Raw genomic sequence first — 25042 nt, forward strand, 5'->3', positions numbered from 1 at the left:
TATTCTAACCTACTGTATACAATCTGATTTTTAAAATTGTAGACATGTATGATCTTGGTTTAATGTGTTTTAAAAAGTGTTATTGTTGTTTAAAAAAATGAAAAAAATGAAGCAAATCTGCTAAAGAGATGTAGTTTTCATTACTGACTGTAAAATACACTGTTCTTTGTGGACTGTGTGTTATTTTGCCAGCTGCTGCATTAGCCTTCAAAAGTATTTGGAAACTTAATATGAACTACATTTCTTGCAAAGTACATTTCTTTCTGTGGTATTTTGTCGTGTAACTGAAGTATAGTAATTATTTTATGGAAATGTTAGCACTTCTGTACCAACTTTGAATAAAATGAAAAATTTATATTTCTGTGACTGAGTATTTTCAGTATAAACTTGTGTCTACCCCCCAAAATTACACTGTTCTTTGTCTCATTTGAAGTGGTTGTACCTCAGTTTCTTTTTCTCTTGGTTCATGAATGGTTTCCAGTGAGTTTGCCCCTCCAGGTTATTGTCATTTTTTGACCGAGAATAGAATTGTGTGTAAAACATTGAATAAATAAAAATATTCTTAGGTTTTTCACTTCTAATTTTGAAATTCAAATTACAGCAAAGATGTAAGAACAAAATGAAGAATTTAGGAATCATATTCATCCAGATTCACCAGTAGTTAGCATAGTGCCATGTTTGCTTTGTCATTCTCTCGAATCACATACGTTTTTCTGATCTTAAGTGATAACATTTGCAGACATCATTCTTCTTTTTCCCTTAAGTACTTTGGGGTGTATTTCTTAAGACAAGGACAGTCACTTATAAACATAATTCTTAAAATCTGGAAAGTAATAGTGATTTTTAATCCAAAGGCTATTCAGATGTTGCTGGTTCCAGTAATGTCTTACGGCAGATTTTTTTTTTTTTTTAAGCATTCAAAAGCCGGTCCATTGCATTTAGCTTTTGTCTCTTGTGTCCTTTAATCTATAACAGTTCCTTGGCCTTTGTCTTTCACAGTATTGACATTTTGAAGTGTACAGGGCAATAGTTTTTGTGAATATTCCTCCTCACTATGGATTTATCTGTTTCCTTATGATTAGATTCAGACTATGGACTTTTGGCAGGAATACAACATAAGTGATGGTATGTCCTCAAAGATTCACATTAGGAGGCATGTGATGTCGTGTTGTCCCATATGGTTAACGTTAACTTTTGATACTTGGTTAAGGTGGTATCCATCAGGTTTTTCCTCTGTCAAGTTACTCTTTTTCCCTTTGGTGATAAGTAATTTGTGGGGAGATAAAGACTATGTAAATAACTTATTCTTTTTCAAACTTGAACACCTGTTTTTAGCATCCGTTGGTAATTTTTGCCCAAGTTACTACTATAATGGTTTAAAATAGCCATTTTTCTAGTATCTTTTTTGGGGGTAAGGGGGTATATTGCACTTAAGAGCTTCCTCTTTTCCCATTTATTTGTCAGTATGAACTCACGGGTTATTTTATTCAGTGGATCATAGTTTACTCCTGTCATTATATTGCTTAATTGTCTCCAGATTGAGCTAGTGGAACCCCTTTCAGGGTAGTTTGTGTCCTTGTGACATGTTTCCATAATTTTTTGAGTACTTATTTTTTGGCACAACAGGATATTCCAGGCTCATATTATCCTTTTCCTGCCCCAATCTCTGGAGATCAGGCATTTAGTAGGAAGGGTCTGGGTCTGCTCATTGATACAGGGATGCCGTGATTTCTGGGCCTTTTCAGTGTACTGAGCTGGGAAACTCAAATGTACATCTCCTGATGACCACCATTCTAAACCAGCACCAGAGATTTCTTTCTAGCCCTTCCCATTCTATGTTCATGTTTCCCTTCTCCCACTGCAAGAAACTTGCTGATAATGTTGACATGCTCATATTTTTCAATTCCACAACTTCTTAGAATTAAATATAATTTTTGCATGTCTAAAAATGTCTTTATTCTACCTCATATTTGTTTGAAAGTTTGGCTGAATATAGAATTCTGGGTTGGAAAGTACTTTCCTTCAGAAATTTGGAAGCATAAGACCTGTGTTTTCTAGCGTCTAGTCTTAGCATTATGAAATTGCACAATTATGTGCCTTGCTGAGCGGGCTCTTTCAATATGGTAACTCACTCAGTTCTGGGATAATGATTCTCTTTTTTTTTGGAACCCCTTTTGTTTCAGTTCTTGGACTCCTGGACTCTGGTATACTTAGTTTCGTAAGTCTGTTTTAATTTTCATCTCTGTCGTTTTGCTCTTTCTAGGGAAGTTTCTAAACTATCTTCCAATCCTTGTGTGTTGAAAAAGAAATTTAAAAAAATTTCTCTCAGGGTTTTAATTTTAAGAGCTCTTTTGTTTTCTGGATCTTTCTTTTTTATAGCCTCTTATTGGTTTCATGGATACTGTATCTTCTCAACTCTGAATATACTGGAGTTTTCTTCTCCTGTGTTGTTTATTTAGTCCAGGATAGAGTTTTTTCTGTTGTGTTGTGTCTTTTCATGTAAGGCTTATCTCAGATGTGTGCTGATCCTTGGTTGTTTATATTTAATAAGGTGAACTAAAAATGCTCCGAATGTGTGGGTGGAACTTGTTGGCCTCCTTGTTTTGCTTTCATGGCCTGGCTGTTTGTTGGATAAGTCTTGCAGTATCTTTTAGAACAGATCATATTCCCCAAAGAAAATATTTTTGAGTTTTAAACTGAAGGGTAAAAGGCCTCGTGCCATCATTCTGAGAATCACATGGAGGAAGAGCACAGGGGTCTCAGCATTCAGTATGTATTTTTTTCTTAATCCCTTTTTGATATGGTGTCTCCATATCAAACAGTTGTGTCTGTGTCTTCCAGTCCAGAGACTTCCTTCTGTTTTATCCACTCCTGAGAATAAAACTTCAAATGTGGATCTAGGGATCTGACTACTCCTTACCAACCAACTATATTTATTTTAGTCTCACTTTACCCCCACTCTGAGTGCTCGGTGTTGATATGGTTGATTCTTGGTTTTCCCCCTTGTTGCTTTTCTCCATCTACTTTCTTTCTTCCAAAATTTTCTTGCTGTTGTCCCTTTTTTTCTCTCCTCCGACATTCTTGCAGGGATGTCCCCCCCATAAAAAATCCTGTGTAATATATACATATATCAAAACATCATGTTGCACACCTTGAATATGTACAATTTTTATTTGTCAATTATACCCCAGTAAAGCCAAGAAAAACAGTAGTTCTAGTAGGTTTCCAGAAGGGAACATAATTAGATGCTCGTGTTGAATCCTCCAATTTGCCTGTAGTCCTAGTATCCCCTCTTCACTTAGCCTTGAATGTTGAAATTTCAGAGCCTGTTGCCCATTTCTGCCCTTCCCTAAGTTGGCTACCAGAAATGCAGTTGGACTTTTAAAATTCTGCATATCTCTTTACAAAACTATGAAGATTGTTCACCTTTCAAAGGGACATTAGAAACTGTATAGTTGATTCTTTTGTGCAATGCATGAATCCTACCCATTAAAGCATTTTTGTCGTGAAATATAACATGTACCCAGTCCATAAAATGACACAGATGTAGTGAATACAGTTGGTTATCATTTTTCGTGGTAGTGAGGTTTTATAAGTGCACCTTGAACACTGAATTAGAGAATACTGAATCATTGCCCCTTGGGCACATTCAGAGTTAGTTTTCTGCGAGCCTCTGGTCACATTGTTTTTGCCATCTGATCAACGCATAACCTTGTTTTATGTGTGTAACTGTTTAAAGACACACTATTTAATATATGTGGGTGATTTGTTAACATTGGGCTCAAGGCCACCAGCACTACAACTCATGCCTGAATGAAGCTTATCTAACACATTTTCTCCCTAAGGCACATCACAGCCTTGCGCTTAGGAACACTAGACAGCCCTTCAGCACTACACTTGGGGGCCATTTTAAACAGTGAAATCACCAACAAAATGCACACAAATGCTAAAAGTACATGGCACCAAATAGACTGCAAAAAGTCTATTTTTATGATATAAGAGCTGAAACAAGAAGGCAGAGTGTTGCCTTGTTCGTTCTCAGTGGGGAATGTGTGGGACAAGCAAATCAAGTTTCCTGCCACTCCACATGTGTGCACGTTCACAAATGACTGAAAAGTACTGGGAATGTTGATGTTGGGGTTACAAATAAGTCTTAGCAAATAGGCAAATTGGTAAACATGGATTTCACAAGTAATGAGAATCAACTGTAACTGTGAAGCAGATACCTATGTGACCACCACCCACAAGAAAAAGAACATTATCAGCACCCCACCCCCAAGAATGCGTATTCTACCTTCAGAAAGTTCTTATTTTAAGGGGTTTTCTTATTGACCCCAAGTCTCTCTCTGACTTTCACTCCCAGTTGTGCCTCTGAAGTGTTACTTAAAGATAGGTATTAAAGATATAAAAGTACTCCTAAGTCTCAAAGTCAGGCTAATGTTCTCTATTCACTGGGTGTGCTGCACAGGATGTTGATTTCAGACCCTTGACTATCTTGGTCTTTTGTTTTTTTTCTGGATAACTTTGAGGCAGTTGAGGTCCCTTTTCCTATGAGGCCTCCAGGTTGAATTCAGTACTCCTGGGTAGACAGTGCTAATGTTAGACTGTAGTAATGAGAAATAGATAACAATGAAATAAGAACTGGCATTACCCTGGGGTTTCTCCTCTTCCATTCTAATTTGAAATCTCTCTGTTACAGCCTATGGCAGATCCTGTAAAGACCTGTTGTGTCTATGTAGGGCTTGCTGTCTCCATTTCCAGAAGTTTTTTTAGCTTTTCAGATTCTGGGTTTTATTGTTGCTGTAATATTCCTGTACACTCTAGGAGTTGAGCATACATTGGGTTTTTTATTTCTTCCCACGGATTTTTAGAAGTTCAGAGACACTGTTTAACATTGAATGTGCCTTTGTTTTTGTTTTTGTCTTTCACCTTGTTTATTCCTAGTTCTTTACTTGGCATCTCTGTTTTTGACTAACTGGAGGTGCATTAGCTTTGTTATGCCTCTCTGCCTTTCAAATACAAAATGGTGCTGTTTTCCTCTTTGCAGTGAAGATCTTTTTTCTTAAATTTTATGACTCATTCTCATCCTTTCTTTCTGATTGGGTTAAGTACAGTTAGAAACTTCCATCTCTCAGCACTCAAGTTTTCTTTGACTCACATATTCATCAAACATTTAGTGAACACATACTGCCTGCCAAGTTCTTTGCATCTGCAGCATCTGGTGAAGATGTGAGATGCAGCCTTGAAGAGATTTAGGGGAGGGGGCGGACTCCTAGATGATGACACATGGAATTACAGAGGAAAGGCACAATTCTAGGAAGTAGCCAAATCTTTTTTAAAACAACCTTATTGAGATATAATTCACATATACAGTTTACCCATTTGACGTGTACAATCCAATGGTTTTTAGTTTATTCAGAATTATGCAGCAGTCCCCACAATGAATTTTAGAACATGTTCATCATCCGAAAAAGAAGCTCCATAACCACTGTAGTCATTTCTCATCTCTCCCACCCCCTGCCCCAAGTAATCACTTTTTATTTCTATATATTTGCCTATTTTGGACATTTTTAAAGGTATTTTTCCTATCTAATTGTAATTAGATATCTTTTGACCAACATCTCCTCATCCCCTCCCCTCCCCAACCAGCTGGTTGTCTGGTAACCCCCATTCTATTCTCTACTTCTGAGAGATAAACTTCTAGATTTTACATGTGAGTGAGATCATGCAGTATTTTTGTGTCTGGCTTATTTCACTTAACATAATGTAGGGAGTTGCAAATCAAAGGCACATTGAGATAACACCTCACACCTGTCAGGATAGTTGTTATCAAAAAGATGATAGATAACAAGTGTTAGCGAGGACATGGAGAAAAGGGACCCTTGCACATTGTTGATGGGAATGTAAATTAGTACAGCCACTATGGAAGACAATATGGAGATTCCTCAAAATACTGAAAGTAGAACTGCTATATGACAGCAGTCCTACTACTGGGTATTTATCCAAAGGAAAGGACATCAGTATGTTGAAGAGATATGTGCACTCCCATGTTTATTGCAGCAGTGCTAATAATAGCCAAGATATGGAATCAGCCTAAGTGTCCATCAGTGGATAAATGGATAAAGAAAATGTGGTATATATACACTATGGGATACTATTCAGTCATTAAAAGAATGAAATTCTATTATTTGCAACAACATTGATGAGCCTGGAGGACATCATTTTAAGTGAAATAAGCAGGCACAGAAGGACAGACACTGCATGATCTCACTTATATGTGGCATCTAAGAAAGTAGCTGAATCTTGATGGATGTTTTTATGCCTGTAATTACCTTGTGCTCTTACACCCTTTGTTTTTCCTGCTCTTCAGAAGAATCCATTAAGTGCCTTTCTCCCAATTCTTGATTTTAAGCACCACTGCAGTGGCCCATTTGATGGACACACATTTGGCCTATTGTTCAGCAGCGTATGCAAATCTGACTCTCTTGCCAAAACCCATTTTTCTGATTCTATAAAAGCATATTTAAAAAAATTCTTAACCCAGTCAGCTGACGGATATTTCTGCTAAACCTTACACTGGTATTTAGAAAATTCACAGGACCTAAATGGAATTTTCTTATAAACCTTTTGTCTCCATTAGTAAAATCCTTACCTTCCCTGATTTCTCTCTCATTCCAGGCTGTTCCCCGCCCCCCACCCTCCGAAGAAGTTAAAATATAAGGCGAAGGCAAGAAACTGGATTGTACATGAAGGAGTGCATTCAGTAAGACAGGTAGCTTAGTAATGTCTACCTGATTCCTGGTCTCGCTATCTGTTTCACAAGCTTTGGCATTTCATTTACTTGCTGCTATAGTAACCAGGACTCCTGCCAGTCTTCCTGTTTCCCATCTTTTATTCATCTCTAAGTGCATCTGGAAAGGGGCTGGGGAGGATAGAAATGGACTTTAGAATGTCCTCAGAATAGCAAAGCATGGGCACCTTAATTCTGGCATTGTTTCCAGCTGATGAAGTAGTATTTTGCCACAAGCAGTCACCCACTGGGATGGTCATTTCCCTATTTCACATTCAGAGAGAACTCCAGTGAGAACTGTGAGAAAGAGTAGAACTTTTATATTCCTTAAATAAGAGTTGGAGAAGGTCGTTGCTTAAAATTCTTTATAGACATGTATCATTCAAGTTATTTAAAAATGGATCCCCGATACAGATTTCTCGGTGTTCTCCCCCTGTAATTATTTCTTTAAAAAATGATTATGTAAATAAAATGTAATATTTATGAGCACTTTTTACTTAATTTAGCAGTTCTTAAGAGTTTTAATAACTTTAACAGTTAAATGACCACTTGTAAAGTCTGAACTATGAATCTATAGTATTTAATCCAACATTATTTTAAAAATTTGGATTATTTTTGCTTTTGCAGAGCACACAACAGTGGCTTATAAAAAGAAATAGTTTTTCACTGCATTACAATATTTATTTTCCTAGTACACTTTATGTATATTGGTTTGTCTATTTTTCCCCACTCCCGCACTTTTTAAAGCCTGTTAAGTCTTTGTGCAGTAGTTACTCCATATTTGTTGTAAATGGTCTATTAAGTATGATTTGTGGGCAAAGTAATAGAGCAGTTTTCAAAAGTGTTTTTTTATCTTCGATCTTTAAAAAGCCTATAAAAGTTACTTTTCTAGTCACTTCAAGTTATGTGGTGTATAATAGCCCATTTAGGTGAGTAACCATGTTTGAACATGTTTTATGTATCTTTAAGTTTCATAGTGCTTTAGACTTGTCCTTTTATTTTAATTTTTAAAATAGCTTCTATGGTTGATAATTTTTAATTCTTAATTACCTAGAAGACTACAACTCTTGATTCAACAGGTTGTGGTACAGAAGGGGTCCTGTCAAGTCAAAAATATTTATCAAACAGTTCCTGTGGAACCAGTTTTGTAGCTGGGCTTTGCAGATGTCATTAGGGCTGGCACTTCATGAGGTAGATGATTGTCCATTTTGTTCTTCCAAGGTCTGCTAGTGACAGAACTGCTCCTTCCCTGGAAGCCTGTTCTACTGTTGAAAGGTTAGAGCTCACAGGTTTTCTTTTTCAAATTGCTGTGAGAATGCAGAATTTCTAAGGGCATTCTCTCTATTTGAAAATTTAAATAATTTTTAAAGGATATAAGCCTTGGATTTAAGATTCAGCAAAAAATGGGAAAGGCTGTTACATTTACATTTTCACAGGTTTTGAGACTTTTCTGTCCTGGTTCTATCTTCCCTAAGTTCTACTGCTCTTGGGGGTTGTACCGCTCTTTGTAATACGAGGAAGGCAAGGTGTAGGCAGATGCTGTGTGCCGTTACATGTGGATTCTGTGTGTTTCTAATGTCCCAGTGGACTGAGGGGGGGTTGTGGTGCTGGCTGGGTGCATCTGAGGGCCACTGGCTCAAAACTCTGCTATAGAGTTTAATTTGTAAGATAATTTTGCTGACAAGTTTCTCTTTGGGGATGAAAATATGTTTAATCAGTTTAAACACTGGACATTGACCAACAATGTTGTTTATGATACTCACATGAATTCTTAGCTGAAATAACCTTTACTGGATGGGGATTTATTTTGGGGGCACGTAGAGATGACCTTCTTTAGTTCTTCCCATCTTTTTGCTCTCATCTTTTGTGATAGAAACTTTGCCAATTAGAACCTCTAGAACAGTGGTTTTCAAAATGTAGTCTGAGGACCATTGGGCTTCCCAGGGATCCTTTCAGGGGATCATTGTAAAAGAAGTAGTGGCTAAAACAGCTAGCTCATTAGCATAAGTCCATGCAGTGGCACTTTTACTAGTACTCAGCATTCTTCACTCCCACACTGTTGCTGTTTTCTAAAAAGCTAGTTTCACTTAAGCATGTCCTTCAGAATGATGAGTGGTACCAGAATAGTATTGGAATTCCGTCTTGGCAGGAGCTTTAGAAGTAGTGGAGTTCAATCTCCCTCCCAGTGCAAATGTTGATACGATGGCCATCCCATGTCTATTTGTATCCTTCAAGTGATGGGAAGGCCACTACTTCACAGGGAGCCCATTTCATTTTCATACCGCTGTAGTTTTTTAGAAATGTATTCCCGTGTATAGATCAAAGCTCTGTTTCTCTTTGATTTTTACTCTTTGATTCCAGTCTACCTTTGGGGTCTAATCAAAATAAATCTATCTCTTGTATAATAGCCCTGAAAATATTTGAAATTAGCTGTTGGGTTTTTCCTTAAGTATTTTGTAGGCTAAACACTAGGAGTTTTAGTAATTATTGATTGTAAGATCAAAAGTTGGTTTTAATTTTTCCAGAATTAGTTCTCTTTTTTAAAGTACTGATCAGTTAATCTTTTTTTGGATAGTATTTTATCTTACCTTATCAGCAAATAATTAGAACAGTATTATTTTAACATTTACATTTGTATGTATATTTGAACTTGATGTTTTTGAAATGTATGAAATATTTAGTATTTAGTTTCACTTCTAGATGAATTCTGTATCTTTTTGATGTACAATATTGGTATTAATAGCATTTTTGTGCTACATGAAAAAGTGGGAAAACACTAGTACATATTGTAATTTTACTTCAGTATTACAGTGACTACCCTGCTATTGAGCTTTGTTGTATGTGAAAAGTATCTTCAAATTGTTTTAGAGATAGGAGGAAACTTAGGGTTCCTTGAGAAAAGATAGGAGTAAGTAAGCAAGAGTCCCACTTAGGGAGGTACATTTGATACATTAACTCATTTAACAACTATTTCTAGCACCTATTCCGTGATGTGGACTGTTTTAGTTAGACTTTGGGAATCCAGTTGTGTACAAGACAGATAAAGGTCCTTGCTCTTCTGAAGCTTACATTCTAGTTGGTGAAAGAATATTTATAGATTGCCACAAATGCTGTTGGAAGTAAATGAGAATGACATCAGGAGTAGAGTACATGTGGTGGGAGGGTCACTTTTGGATGATGAGGATATCAGATTGAGGGCATAGAAAGAGAGAGAGAGAGAGAGACTTTTATTAAACTTTGCCTCCAAGAGATGTTGAGAATTGCAATATGAATGTTATGTAGAGCTCGTAGAAACAAAAAATTGAGAACCAGTAGTTTAGCAGATGAGGAAACTGAGGCATGAGTTTACAGTAGACCAATTTTAGCAATTTATCCAGGGTTGTATAACTCATTAGTGAATGAGCTGAGACTAGAATTCTGTTTTCCTAGTTCCCATTCATGTTCATGAATTGTTTCTTTTCTGTATTTTTTCAAATGAATGTTTTCAGTACCCTTTCTGTGCCTTGTCAAAATTGTGTTCCATCAACATATATGGTAGGTTGGAGGAAAGTCTTGGGATACTGCTTTCAAATGGAGTGGGAAAAACCCTTATGAAGCATGCATGGCTTCTCTTAGATAGTTGGAGTTAAATGATTCAGAGAGACCTTGTAAATGAGAATTATGGCAGCAAGATAATTTGCTTTCTGTAAACCATATGCTTTTACAAATTGAACATTGTGCTGGATTGAGCAGAACTTTTCTTCCACCAAGCCTAAGAATTTTATTTTAATAGATCTGTAGGTTTCACTAAACGAGGAAAGTTGCCATTGGTAACCTGGGTTGATTAGGAGATTAGTAGCTTGATGGATGGAATGGTGAATTTGTAGAATCAGTTCTGAGCCCTGTGGTAAATTGAACAGCCAGGGTGGTGGTATTCATTAGGTGCTGTCCTGTGTGTCCACCTGATAAACTCATCCCATGGGGAATTCAACCTGTGCACCTCAGTCAGTGGCCCAGGCTCATGGTTTTATTTGTGATGCATTTTAGGGGCAGTGGTTTGAGGCCCTGCTGGCTTCCCTCAACCCATCAAATTGTAGAGCAGGGGTTGGCCAGATAGTGAGTAGTTTAGGCTTTGGGGCCGTATCGTCTCTGATGTAATTACAGATCTGTCTTTAGCATGAAAGCAATGGTAGACACTGTGCAAATGCATGAGTGTCGCTATATGTTGCAATAAAACTTTATTTGCAAAAACAGGTAGTGAGCCAGATTTGGCCCATGGGTTTACTGACTCTGTTTAATTGTGAGGTAAAGTATATGGGACATGTTGAGCAAGCTTAATAAACAAGAAGTATTTTTGCTTCTTCCTTTTTTAAATTTCTGGGTAATTTGAAATTACAGTGAAGTGAATGTGGCCATTTAATTTCAGGCAAAATTGAAATTAAAAGGTATGATTTGGGTAGCTTAACAAGAGATGGTAATCAAAGTTTTTTTTTTTTTTTTTAAATCATACCCTTTTAAAAAATTTGGATAGATGGTAACTTATCACAAGTTAATTGATATAATGCCAGCTCAAGAAATGGCATTTTAAATGAAATGAAGTAGTATTCTGCTGGTAATAATTAGGCTTCTGCAGAAATATGGAAATGTCTTTGTGAACTAATGAAATGGGTGAAGAATTTAGTATCCCTGTGATTAGAACTGTATAAGAATATGTCCAACACAATCATAAAGAAAGTTGCCATAGACTTTTTACCTAGTTAGTATTAATGGGAAGAGATTTTGGCTCTTATTTTTATTTTTTTCAGGACATTTCTATTTTATCATAAGGTTGGTTAAATATGTAAATAAACATAACATTCAGTAGGAACTTTTAAAAAATCCCTGGTGTGTTACAGTATGAAATGAAAGTAAAAATTTCTTTCTAAGCCTTAAGCTAGTACTTTGTGCATTCATAACATTTTAGCAGTATTCGTTAGAAAGAAACTTTATAAAATATAGTGGATTTTCTTTTGTTACCAGAATGCACACTTAAACTTCTGCAATTTCTTCTCATTTGACCCAAAATAAGCCATTGGAAGGTAGCCTTTCCTTAAGTTCCTGCACTTCAAAATCCTGCTCGCATCTCTTCACTTCTGCCTCTGTGGGAGAAGTGCCCCTTACCTTGGCCAAGGTGTGCTCTGGCCTCCTCCCAACTGCATTTTGGCAGTTTTTCTTTTCCTTTCAGCAGGCTTTTCCACTTAACTACCTGCCTTGTCAAGGCATCTCTGTGAGGCCCAATTACAAATCTGTAAACCTTCTCTTGGCCCTTTTTTTTTTTTTTTTTTTTTTTTTGGTGAAGATTAAATGTGTAATAGTAAAAAAGCACTAGGCTGATGTCAGGCACATAGAAGTTATGCAGTAAATCATAGCTGCCATTACTGTTGTTGTTTAAATCCTACACTTTATCCTCTCAACTGGTCCATTACTCTTTAACTGCTCACTTGCTCATGTTTCTTCTCTCCTAAAACACTTTGTTCAAACTTGCTTGCCCCTCTAGCTCCACACACCTCTTCCGTGGGAACACTTGTAGTCTGCCTTCTGGCCCTGTCTTGCTAAGTGCCTATGCAGCCACCACACTGTGGCTTTTTCTTTATCTCCACCCGCTGCCGCATCATTCTGGAGACTTCTTCTTTCTTTGGTTTCTGTGAAAAGGCAGGGTCCTGATTTTCCTTGTCCTGTTTGACTATATGTTTTCTATTTGCTTCTCTGACTTGGACTCTTGTCAGCCCCCAAATGTTTGCACTCCCAAGGTTCTGTAGTTGACCTCTCTTCCTCACCTCCATCCTCCCTCCAGCGACCTCTCCTCCTCTTCAGGCTTCAGGAGGCCTTCTATGCAGATGACTGTAAAATATGTATTTCTAACTTGACTATTGTTTTGAGCTTAAGATTGACATCTTGAGAGGACACCCTAGGGGAGCTATGAGTATCTCAGACTCAGCGCGTCCTAAACCAAATTCAACTTTTATTGTTCCCAGCCAGTTTCTCCAGATTTCAGGCCATTCTCCCAGCCACCACATTTTGTTGCCCTCTTTTGCCACATCTTGCCCTTATTTTCCACATTGCACTAGTTACATTTTTCAGATTTGCCCTTGTATTTTTTCTTCCAACATTTTTTTATGTATACGTATGCTTAGAGAGATATCTAGAAAGAAATTCACCAAATTGTTCAAAGTCTTTGTCTCTGGATGGTGGGACTTCATAGTGTTTGAATTTTATTCTTTATAACAGACTTTTATTACTTATGTACTAGTACTCAACCTGTAGTTTGACTTCTCAACCCTCCCTCGCCTTGGCCTTGTGCACTGGACTCCTAGCTACTCCTCAGTGCACGCATACTTTCTTGCCCTTGCTCCTTTGCTCAGTTCCTCGTTCATTTGTTCTTTGTAACTCTGGTTGCCACCGTCTGGGCTCTTCTCAGGTATGCTTTCCCTAATGAAACCCTTCTGCCTGCTAAGTGTGCTGCTTCCTTCCCTGAGCCCTCCGCTCCCTATGCCAACTTCTGGGTTCTGCCTTCTGCTCTTATGTGTGTTTTTATGTTAAGCCCTATGTTAGACTATAAACTCCGTGACGGCAGAGATTGGGTTGTACTCATCTTTCCCCCTTTTGGTTACAATCTCCCAATTTTCCTTTGGGGGATATCCCCTTTTCCCATTGGCTATGGTTTTGGTGGGATGATCTATTAAGGTGTCCTGCCAACAGGATGCTCTTCTCCTGGAATTTGCATTTCGAGGCATGGGATGAAGGACTGACAGTAGTTGGCAGTGACTCAGCCTGGCCGAAGTGCTCTGAAGAAGCCACTCATTAGTTCCTGCCTCCCACATCTCCGGAGCTGCTCTGGTCCCTGAACTCTCTGGACTCTGATTCTTCAAATTTTCCTTGGTATCTGTGAACTGTTTCGTATCCTTACAATAACTGTCTTTTTTTAAGTTAGCCAAAAACAATTTCTGTTGCTTTTACCCAAAGATCCCTACCAGTAGAGCTGTTTTGATTGGAACTGACCAGACCTAATCATTCTAGTTCTTGTATTGATTCTGATGGGTTTTTTCCTTCTCTTTAAAAATGAAAACAAAAAACAGCCAGATACTGCTGCTGCTTTGAAACGTACGATAGAAGCCCTGATGGACAGAGGAGCCATAGTGAGGAATTTGGAAAACCTGGGCGAAAGAGCGCTTCCTTATAAGATCTCCATCCACAGTCAACAGCACACAAGAGGGGGGTAAGTTTCTTCATGAAGTGCTTGAAAAACGTCTTTGATAGGCTCAGTAAGGAATACTGTTTAATTAATCTTTGAAATTATTATAATTTCACAGTCAGATCCCTGTCATGCCAGGTGTCATTCAGGCATACACACTAGCAATGTTGGCTGCAAGTGGGATGCAGTTATGCTGGCCCTTAACGGACTATAATCAGAGAACAGAAACAGGCCATTCTAGGAGCACTGGCCTTATAAGCTCTTGGTTGTGGGAAGCTTTTCTTGTCAGCCTAAGCACTGCTTTTCCCCTGGTGCTTTAACTTTGCCTTTAAAACACCTCAGTGAACAATGCGTTGTCCACATACTCAGTACATCCTTTGTAAATATGTAGCTTACAGATAACAAGCAAAATGGGTCTCTTTCAACTAGTGTGCATAACCAGAGCCTAATCCACAAGAGAAAAGTGGTTTTACCTACTCTGGCTAATGATCAGTTTTCTATCATGGAATTTTTTCTCCCACAGTGTACAGCAGCTTCCTCAAACATATGTCAAGAATTTGATTCTGTAGTATAACTACCTTTGTAGAAATTCTTTGAGAACAATTTATAGTGTCAATTTAAAGCTTCTCTAAGCCTCCGTGGTGTCTTTTTTTATGCCCATGATTTCTGGTTTGGGGAAAGGATCTTCTAATGTTGGTAGGTTTCCTGGAAGTAGATGTTAGAGAAGATGGGAATCAGTTTTTAGCACAGTGGGAAAAGTCCAGGAGTAGAAGACTTGATTCTCTCTCTGGTGCTCACCAGCTCTTGTGGCCTTCAGCAAGTCATTTAGCTTCTCTGATTCTGGCTTCCTTGAGTACTAAATCAGGTAGTCGTTCTCCTATCTATATTGTCATGGGGATCAAGTGAGATCCGCACATGTGTTCTGTGGACAGAGTGCTGCTTTGAATCACGCAGATCTAGTGGTCTTGTGCAGGTGCAGTACATGAGCTGGGACCTGAGTGGAGTCACGTCTCACATCAAGGCTTTCTTAATGGATTTGAACCTTCTGCTGAGATGCGGCACGTACTGCAGATTTCATCTTTTGCTTGCCTCTCTGTGTTTAGTGCTAATGTTCAGCTTCTTGAGAACACCTTTGAAGAGAGTGCCTGAGGCGTTGCTAGGCAACAGAAAATGCACAGTGGCTAGGTTTCTTCCACAATCAACAGTGAGGGATGGAGATAGTGTGTGTGTGTATACAACCTTACTTTCTATCTTCACCACTAATGGGTGTGGTTTTAACAGCAAGGCTATGAATCTTTTTGCCTTTTTGTTTAAAGAGGAATATAAAATCTAGCCAAGAGTTATTAGTCAGGTTTTCAGGTGAAAGGCATTGAACAGGGAGAAAAGTCAGTTTCCACATTCATGTGATGCTTGCAGGGGTGTCCAGTAGGGGTCTTCCTTCTGCCCTTTTTCCAAATAGAGGATCTGACTGTGTTGAGGGCTGGCGTGACCAGCATCCTAGAATATACACTTGTAACAAGTGCTTGGGTAATGCTGATGCTGCTTGTCTGAGGCACACACTTTGAGAATCACATATTAACTCATTTAGTTTTCAGACCTTTGTGTGCAGTGCTAGGGTGTGGGGGGTACTGTTTCTCTTTATGGGTGGAATAAATTCAGGCCCTGAAAGAACCCACCTGGGACTAAGCTAGAATTGCTGACAGTGCTAGCCCTGCATTTTGGATTTCTGACGAGGTGCATGTGCCTCACGAAGAACTGTGTTGCAATTATTTAGTTCATTGACAATTTAAAGATTTTATTTCTGGTTCTTTTACTTTTAGACTCCTCAGCAAAGAAGAAGTGATATTCATAAACCTTATTACATATGTGTATTGTATATAGACACAGAAAGGTGGTGCCCAGCCGCAGTGGGGAAGGTTCATGTTTTTCTAGGATAAATCAGTTTCTGGTATTTATTTGTTCAAGATTTTCCAAAGTGTGGTCTGTGAACACTAGTTCTACAGAGATTCTCCACCAAAAAAACAACAAAAAAAAGGTGTGTGTGTGATCAATTAAATGTGGGAAACCTTGCATGATCTAATCCCTTCTGGAGAGTCACAACATACATTGACATATAAACAGTGAGAAGCCTCCTCTATAAGATCTCTTCATTTATCAATTCTACTTGACTATATTACCTATTATTGTAACATCCATTAATAGTCTCCATAGTGACTTTTGGGGATTGAGGATATGAGAGTCTAGTGCAGTTTGGATTTACCTGGATAAAAATTTGGAATTGGGTGGTGTGCCCAGATGTCTGCAGTGTGGAGCTTAAAGTTAGTCTGATACTAGCTTCAGCCAGTCCCCTCCATAGTCACTAACCCTGACCAGGTTTGCACCAGCATTTTGTTCACTTGGCACGTTGTTTATGTGCATTGCACATAGCCACACAAAGTATTAACAGATATTTATTAAGTGGATTATGTGCCAGGGTGTGCTAGGTGCTGGGAAGGCTCACTTTTTTGAAATGGTTAAGAAGAAACAGACTGGACGTGTTGTTTATGTATTTAGCATTCAAAGCTTTGACTCTTTTTGAACAGCCCTAGGCCAGGACATGTATCTGTAATTTTGGTGAGGGGTTGTCTGAATCGTAATGCTGGTGTGTAGTTGGCTAATGGAGTGAGCCTAGATGCCTCTGAAAATCCACATTCCATTGTGGCGTTGTAGGTATCATGTGTTTATTGCTTTTATATTTTACAGGGAGAAATGGATGTCCTAGTGGTATCCGTAGGTCTCAGGATGATTCTTGTGATTGTCGTGGTTCCTGGTCTCAAGGAATTTTCTGTCTAATCTGGGGCTTGGCTGCGTAGTGCTAACCAATAACAGGAGTGTGAGTGAAGGTGCCCAGCACAGCAGGGAGTAAGTGTCAGGAGGCCCTGTTGCAGTTACTTCCCAACAGGTTGGGTGATTGCCTCTGTCATTCTCCTCTCCCCACCTCCTTCCTCAAAGTCAGTCCCCCTGCTACACATGTGCAAGTAGGCTGAAAGAAAGGAGGAAGTAGAAAAGTGCTTAGGTAGGAGAGATCCTGCTGCTTTAGGGTTATCTGGGAAGTCTTCCCAGAGGAGGAGGGTATACTTTGGAAATGGTACCTGATGTTTATTACTATAACATCTATTACCAGTTTATGCCAAAAATAAAAATATAGTCATTATATTCCAAATATTAATTTGGTCAGTCCCCACTTTCAAAACAGGTTATTTTCCAGAAATTTGTCTGTAAGTCTGTTGTTTATAACTGGGAACTTATTTTCCCATTGGAACAACTTGATGGTTAAGTCTCCAGACTGGTCCACAGAAATTTACTTAATTCATAATCTCGGGGGGTCAGAAGAATTGTGTAAGCCATTTATATACAGCTGAGGACCATTTTAAACCTGTTTTTAAAAATGCAATTCTTTGTTCTACCTGGTAGAATGAGGCCTGGGTCAGGTCACCCTTACTAGGGATGGAGACAATATTTCAGACACCTATAACTGATTAACACTTTTTCCAAGGGAAATCATGTCCCAAGTCAATTGTCTCCCAGGTGATGTGAATTTAGGAACAGGGAGAAGTTGATCAGATGCCCCTGGTGCTGCTTGGTTACGTTGCGGTGGTTGGGAAGTTTGGTTCTCCTCCTAGGCCAGCTTTCCAGATGGAGACTATTGGCCTTAGCACCTATTGTCACCGGGCAGCATCTGGAAACCATTGGAGCACAACCTGGAGTTGGGAGTCTCAGGAGGTCTAGGAATCAGTCTTAGCTCTGGGTTTGCTTTGGTCTCTCTCAGGCCCCCTAGATCATTTCCCCTTTTGCCTTCACATGCTCCCCTTGATATCCTCATCAACCCTGTGTGAAAGGCAAGGTTGTTGTGGAGTGTTCTTACTGTATTCCTCAGCATCTGAAAGGGGAGGAAGTCACATATGTAGGAGGGAGCGTATGCTTATTTACATTCTTGTTAAAAGGGGGCAGGCGTTTTAAGCCACTCTTTGCCAGCACCACTTCAGTGTCTTACTCCAGGGCTCACATCGTTTAAGCTTTTCCTTCCACTAGATGGGCTGGACTGAGACTGAGTGATTTCTGGTGCAGGAGATGGGACTACAGAAGAAACTGGTCCATATTCAGTGTTGGTTGGGCTTGTGCTTATCTGTAAAAGGATGCTTCAGATTGGTTTTGACTCTTGTGTTACTGTAGTGAGATTGGGCTGACTTCCAAATTCCTGTGTGTAAGAATTCTTCAGTAGTGAAAGGGGTTTTTCTTGTCTATTTTGCCCCTTCCTTCCCCGTTTTCATCTGTTTTAAAATTTGCATAGGTGCTTAAAGCAAAGTTCTGCTGGCCTACATATAAGATATCCTTCTATTTATGGGTAAGCAGGATGATAAAAATAACTGGCTCTGTGGTGAATCAGTGGAATTTTACTGACTCGTTCCCCAAATGTGTCTGCAGCTTACTCCAAGAGTGCTGGCACCCACTCTATAGAAGATTGATTCTCCTCTGTAGTTTTCCTGTTAGCTAACATTTCCATGTTCTTGTGCTTTCCTGCCAGCATTAAGTCAAGGCCAACATCCCAACCCCATTCTTGTGTGTAGGTACCTCTGCGGTGGACTTCATGGCAGGGCTGCTATGGCCTTGGAGGTTTTTTTTAGTGGTGGTGCCCCAAGATTTGTGAGGATTCTGCAGCAGGTTTAGCGGTTTTTAAAATGTATGATACCCAACAGATATAAAAAGAAATGAGGCTTTTCCATGCAGATGGTACATTGGTATTAAGGTGAATAATTCACTTCCTCAGTGAACCCTGAATGAATCCAGCAAGGTTTAACTGAGACAGTCTAGGAACTGGCATTCAAACAGATCTGTTTCCTGTCTTCAGAAAGGCTCCTAGATGCTTCAGGGCTGCAAAGCCCTCCCCTTCCCCTCTCCACCCCCCCACCTACTGTGAGCCACTGAGCACTTCATTGGAAATTTCCACTTGTCTGCTAGGGGGAAGGGGAGGGTGTCTGCGAGAGACAGAGACAAAGAATATTACTCAAATTCAAGCAAGCTCTTTTTATGGAACTTGTAAATACAGGGTTAAGACAAACGTGAAATTAAAAAAAAGAATACAATCTTTACATTTAAGAGCACTACAAGCTGGCAGCTCTAGGAGTCCGAATAGCCTTATGTCAGAAGGTGACTGAGTGATAGGGAGGAGCTAGAATGCTGAGAGCTGCTGGTTTCCTTCTGACAAGGCTGCTGTGTATGGAATGTTCTTGGTGGTATCATTTTCCAGTTTGAGCACAGTCTATCCTGGCAGAACCATTTCTCTGTCTTTTCAGATTTCTACGGGGTTTTTGTTATAGTAGTAGAGTTTTTGCAGACAAGGGTAAATTATCACCTTGAAGACCGCATGGGCAATTTCTACTTGCTCCAGCTTTTGAACATTGGCATCTGCAGTGAGAAATGCATTAGTGACTGGACCATGGCATCTCCCCTCTTCTTCTGGACTAATACTTCACCCAGTATCAGTCATCTCCTTAACTTGCACTTCTGCAGAGTTGATGTGCATAAAAGTTAAGTGTTTTTGTATAGAAAAGAGAGATGCTTGGGTAAAGCTGACATTGACCTTGAAGGTCGAAGTGATTCTATAAGTAGAACCACGCATGGGAAAACAGATCTTTAAACATAAACTCTGCTAAGCTTTGTGTTCAAGGCGATGGCAGTGCTTACATCAACCCTGGCAGCCTGGTGTGCAGAACTGTTTCATTTGTGCCCTGTAGCACATGGTTGAAGGTGCTGGGAATGTGTAATATAATGGGATTTTCAATTATTGAGCTGGATTCTTTTAAAATGATCTATCCACTTACTGATTCAATCACTGATTAGAGTAAAAGTGGAAAATGGAAAATTAACTATTTGGAGAACTTTGGTTTTTTGTTGTTGTTTCTTACTGGAATATCAGCTTTGGGGCATGACGAGGCAGTTGCAGTGCAGTCATAATTCTGAACTATTCTACCTTGAGTCTGGAGTTTATTGTGAGGATGGAGATAAGAAAGAGTCTACACATATTAGACTTGTGGTCTTGTGTTTTGATTCTGCCTAGATTGGTTAGGAGAAGAAGCAAATATTGATATCTAATTGTGACTCTTGAGTCCTCCTGATCCTCCCCTCTGTCAGGGCCAGGATGAAGGTGGGACAGCGGGCTCTCAGAGTCCCCTGTGGATATGAAGCTCCTCTCTTTGTCTCCTTCCCTTAAACTGTAGCTCCTCTGACCTTCAGAATTGTTCATCCATGGAAGCCTTCATCAGGATGTAGGAAGTGGGTATGAGGTTCCAAGGTCATTTTTTCATCCTAGCTCCCATTTTTATAGTTCTCTAATGTGCCTGTGCTGTCATCGGAAAGGGGTGCTTGTAGGCATCAGAAACTGCCCAGACCCACAACTCCAAGTAGGATGTTTCTAGGTCTTACTTTCTTCATGTGTAAAAATGGAAATACAGGGCTGTACTCAGTGCTACACCTCTATAAAAAAGTCTCATTCTCATTCCTCTGGTCATCTGTAGTTAGCAAAGCCCAGAAGCCGGGAGTCAAATGTGCATGACCGCTGCACTGTTGTCACATACACAGTCTCCCATGGAGTGGGAGACTTGTTGAAGGAGTGTAAGCCTGGGTTTCTGTTAGCACAGCAGCCCTGTGACTTCTCTTTCCAGCTGGACTACATGTTCCAGGAGGATGAAGCCATCTGGGCCTTATCCTATTAGCCTCCTCCTGAGGTTTGCCTGTAGAGGTACTCATTGACCAGTTAAGTTTGCCCAGATAAGTAGCTAAGAAAAAAGGATATATACTGGAAGCAACTAGAAATTGGTCAAGGTCCTTTCTGTGTGGGAAAGCATAATGGACCATTTACCTCTGTGCCTGGCCCACTAAGGCAGACAAGAGAATGAGTTTGTCCTGGACTTCTGTTTGGTTCCCTCATGGTCGGGGAGGGGCAGCTTGGTTTCCTGGGAGGAGAGGTGGAGAGGTAAGAGATTCAATTTTCAGTTGAGAGTGGTGAATACAGTAAGATCTGCTCATCTGTGAGCCACTTTCCCCCTTCTCTATTTTGGTGGTGTTTTCTTTCTGTGGAAATTTCCACGGTGTTGTAAAGGACCATGGGAATGGAAGCTGTCTGCCCACATCAGCCCCATGCACAGATCAGCAGGGTGATGAGCCTGAGATGATGGTCACAAGGTGTGGTTGTTTGCACAACCCATTTGCATTTTGGACAGCAACCCTGTTTGTTTTTGGTTGCTAAAGGAGTATCATGACTAGTGGAGGGGAGTCAGAAGATGGGTTAAGAGGGTGAAGGCGAGAGGGGTTTTGATAGCAATAGGGAGCCTCTTAAAGCCAAGCTGTAGCACAGTCTTAGGATTTCCAGGCCTTTATATAGGACTTCACTTTATCTTTGAGAAACCTCCAAAATGCTGAGTGCAAGGTAGCAAGAGATGTGGTAGACAGAGGGAGGAACTGTGCAGTCTGGAGTCCAGAGCCTGTCACTCACTTTTTGACCTGAGAGATCAGTTTCCTCTCTGGGCTTCAGTTTCCTCATATAAGGGGGTTGGACTGCATTGTCCTTATGGTCCTTTCCAGCACTTAGATTCTATGAGTCTGTAACTCATTTGGTCTCAAAGCTGCCTGAGGCATCTTGTGTCCTGGAGTCAAAAGACCTGCTCTGTTTGAATCCTGGCTATGGCTACTTGGTAGATGAGTGAGCTTGGGCTAATGACTTAGCTTTTCTGAGTCTGTGTTCTTAACTACAGTAGACTGTAAGACTCAGAGACAGCAGTGTGTAGGAAATCACTTTGAAAACTACTAGAGGAGTAGTTGTTGCTGGGGAGAGGGCTACTGGACCCAAACCAGCACTCAACACCACCTCCTCCTCCTCTTCTTCCCTTTTCTTAATTGCCATGTGCAGTGGAGCTTCAGCTTTCCCTTCATCCTCTTCTAAGGAAAATTAGAGAGTCTTATGTAAGACACTTTAAGTTCTGAAATACGAAGTTTCTGGTATATCCGGCCTCTAGTTTCCATCCTTGGGTATTCTTTTTACCCTTATCACAAAATGGTATCTAAAAGCTTTAAGTGGGGCCGGCCCCGTGGCGCACTCGGGAGAGTGCGGCGCTTGGGAGTGCAGCGGCGCTCCCGCCGCGGGTTCGGATCCTATATAGGAATGGCCGGTGCGCTCACTGGCTGAGCGCGGTGCGGGCGACACCAAGCCAAGGGTTGCGATCTCCTTACCAGTCACAAAAAGACAAAAAAGAAAAAAAAGCTTAAAGTGTATTTCTTAGGATTGTTTGATGAGTACCAGTGTATACAGAATACTGTGCAGGAAGACTATATGAAAATTGATTTGTGGACAGTTGAGTTGGTTGGTGGAAACTCTAAACACACTTTGTTTTAGAACATGTTTAGACTCCTAGGCTCGCCCACAAAACTGCCTCTTGAAGCTGACGTGCAGTTGAATGGAAAATGGAAGAAAGGAATGCTTGCTGTTAACAATATTGTTAAGTAAAACCAGGACAACCCCAGAGATGGTGTTTGAATAAGTTGAATACTTGACTGTAAGGAAGGGCAGGCTTAAACTTAGGAGAGCAGGAGACACCTGGGGACTTTCTTCAGGGAGGGACTTGGAACGCTTCCACGGTTGGCAATGGTGGTGGTTGGATTATTGGGTGCCCAAAGAGTGTCAGGACCTTGCTAAATAAACACTTTCATCCATAGTGCCCCGTGTAGTACATGACATTTTACCAGCACACTACCTTAAGCTACCAGTACAGAACAGGGCTTTAAGTGAAATAATCCGAGAGAGGAAGACTCTTCTCTAGACAATAGGCAAAGAAAGAGGAAGAAGCCCAGAAGAGAATGAATATGTGTTCAGAGGAAAACTACCTGCTATATGAGGGGTCTTCAAAAAGTTCTTGGAAAATGCATATTATGAAAAAACTTATGCATTGATGGCAAAGTTTTTTTGCATCAAAATAAACTCGTACTGCCTTGTTATAACATTTCTGAACAGGATTTAGTTTGAGACATTAAGGAGGAGAAGACATCAGTTTGAAAAGAGCCCCTATTAGAGCAGCATGAATTGTCCTAAAATTGAAGCAAGAACAAACATCAAATTTACAGTGAAGCTTAGATGGAAGAAAGATAAAATCATTGATGCTTAATGAAAACTTTGTGGGGACAGTGTCCCAAAGAAATCAGCAGTTTTCAAATGGGTAACTCTTTTTAAAGAGGGATGAGACAGTGTTGGAGATGAAGCCCACAGCAGCAGACCATCCACATCAAATTGTGAGGAAAAAAAATTAATGTTGTTCGTGCTGTAATTGAAGAGGACTGACAATTAACAGCAGAAATAATAGCCAACACTGTAGACATCTCAGCTGGTTCAGCTTACACAATTCTGACTGAAAAAATATAGTTGAGCAAACTTTCTGCTTGATGGGTAAGGTACCAAAACTGTTGTTCCCAGATGAGCTGCAGACAAGAGCAGAGGTTTCCATGGAAATTTGAAAAGAGTAGGATCAAGACACTGAAGCTTTTTTTTTGAAGAATTGTAACAGGAGATGAAACATGGCTCTTTACCAGTATGATCCTGAAGACAAAGCATAATCAAAGCCATGGCTACCAAGAGGTGGAAGTGGTCCAGTCAAAGCAAAAGCAGATCGGTCAAGGGCAAAGGTCGTGGCAGCAGTTTTTTGGAATGCTCCAGGGATTTTGCTTGTTAACTTTCTGGAGGGCAAAAGAACAATAACATTTGTGTAGTATATGTGTTTGGAGAAAGTTAGCCAAAACTAGCAGGAAAACACCTGGGAAAGCTTCACCAGAGATTCCTTCTCCACCATGACAATGCTTCTGCTCATTCCTTTCATCAAACAAGGGCAATTTTGTGAGAGATTGATCAAGAAATCACGAGGCATTCACCTTACAGTCCTGATTTGATGCCTTCTGACTTCCCCCCTCTCCCCCCATCTTAAAAAATCTTTAAAGGGCACCTATTTTTCTTCAGTTAATATAAAAGAGACTGCATTGATATGGTTAAATTCCCAGGACCCTCAATTCTTTAGGGATGGATTAAATGGCTGGTATTGCTTACAAAAGTGTCTTAACTTGAGGTAGTGTATGTTGAGAAAAAGTTTATATTTTTTATTTTTGTCTTTTAATTACATTTTTCCACAAACTTTTTGAAGTCCTCTCTCAGATTAAAGTGTGGTAAGAGTGTTCGCAGACAGGGTAAGGTCATAACTTCTGCATGGTAGTCTTGGAGGGACTTTTGATGAATACTAAGTGAGAGAACAGATGGATACACGGGAAGAAAGAATTGCTGGAGGCTGTGTAGGGTGATAATTCCCTGTCCCGGCCACCAAGTGGCCAAAATGAAATTACTTGGGGGCAGAGGGAGTGAGTTAGTAAAAGGCTGGGGGTTGGAAAGGAGGAGATAATTTGAGGTTGGTCATACTTATTTTTTAGACTAGATTCCAGAGCCTTGCTCAAGGTAAGTAATAAATAATTAGATGTTAAACAAATGAGCGATTCATAAATTGGGTAATTGCAACCCTGTTACCTGCTATATGGAGTAGAAATAAGCAAGTGCAATGAAACCTTAGAAAATTTGGCCAGGCTGGTATATAGTTTTCCGAGTAAGCCCAAATGGTGTTCTCATCAGTGAGCAAGTGTGCAAGTCACTGCCTCAAGAAATTTACAAGATAGTGGAGGAGTTTATACACCCTTTTATTTCATTTCTCAAGGAACCTTGGGAGTCTACATAAGCTGTAATTGCGCCCTTATCGTCTCCACCCTGTATCAGGTCATTGACAAAGTCCTACCCATCAACTTCCTAAATACCATTTTTAAATCAACAACTTTATAGGGGTATAATTGACATACAATAAACTGCATATATTTAAAGTGTACAATTTAATAAGGTTTGACATATGTATACACCCATGGAATTACAGTCAAGATAATAAACATATTTGTCACTCCCAAAGTTTCCTCCTGCCCTTTGTGATCCT

At 39.8% G+C, this 25042-nt stretch overlaps 1 protein-coding gene across 2 annotated transcripts in view; it reads left to right on the forward strand.

Annotated features, from left to right (window-relative positions):
* Positions 1 to 25042, forward strand: part of MRPS6 (mitochondrial ribosomal protein S6) — a 62023-nt gene that overhangs the window by 31238 nt on the left and 5743 nt on the right. For both annotated transcript variants that reach the window (XM_063114214.1, XM_063114224.1), the window contains exon 2: positions 13885 to 14024. In XM_063114214.1, the coding sequence (XP_062970284.1) occupies positions 13885 to 14024 (140 nt within the window). The remainder of the gene's footprint in view (positions 1 to 13884; positions 14025 to 25042) is intronic.

Source organism: Cynocephalus volans, chromosome 1 (assembly GCF_027409185.1).
Source record: "Cynocephalus volans isolate mCynVol1 chromosome 1, mCynVol1.pri, whole genome shotgun sequence".
NCBI lineage: Eukaryota > Metazoa > Chordata > Mammalia > Dermoptera > Cynocephalidae > Cynocephalus > Cynocephalus volans.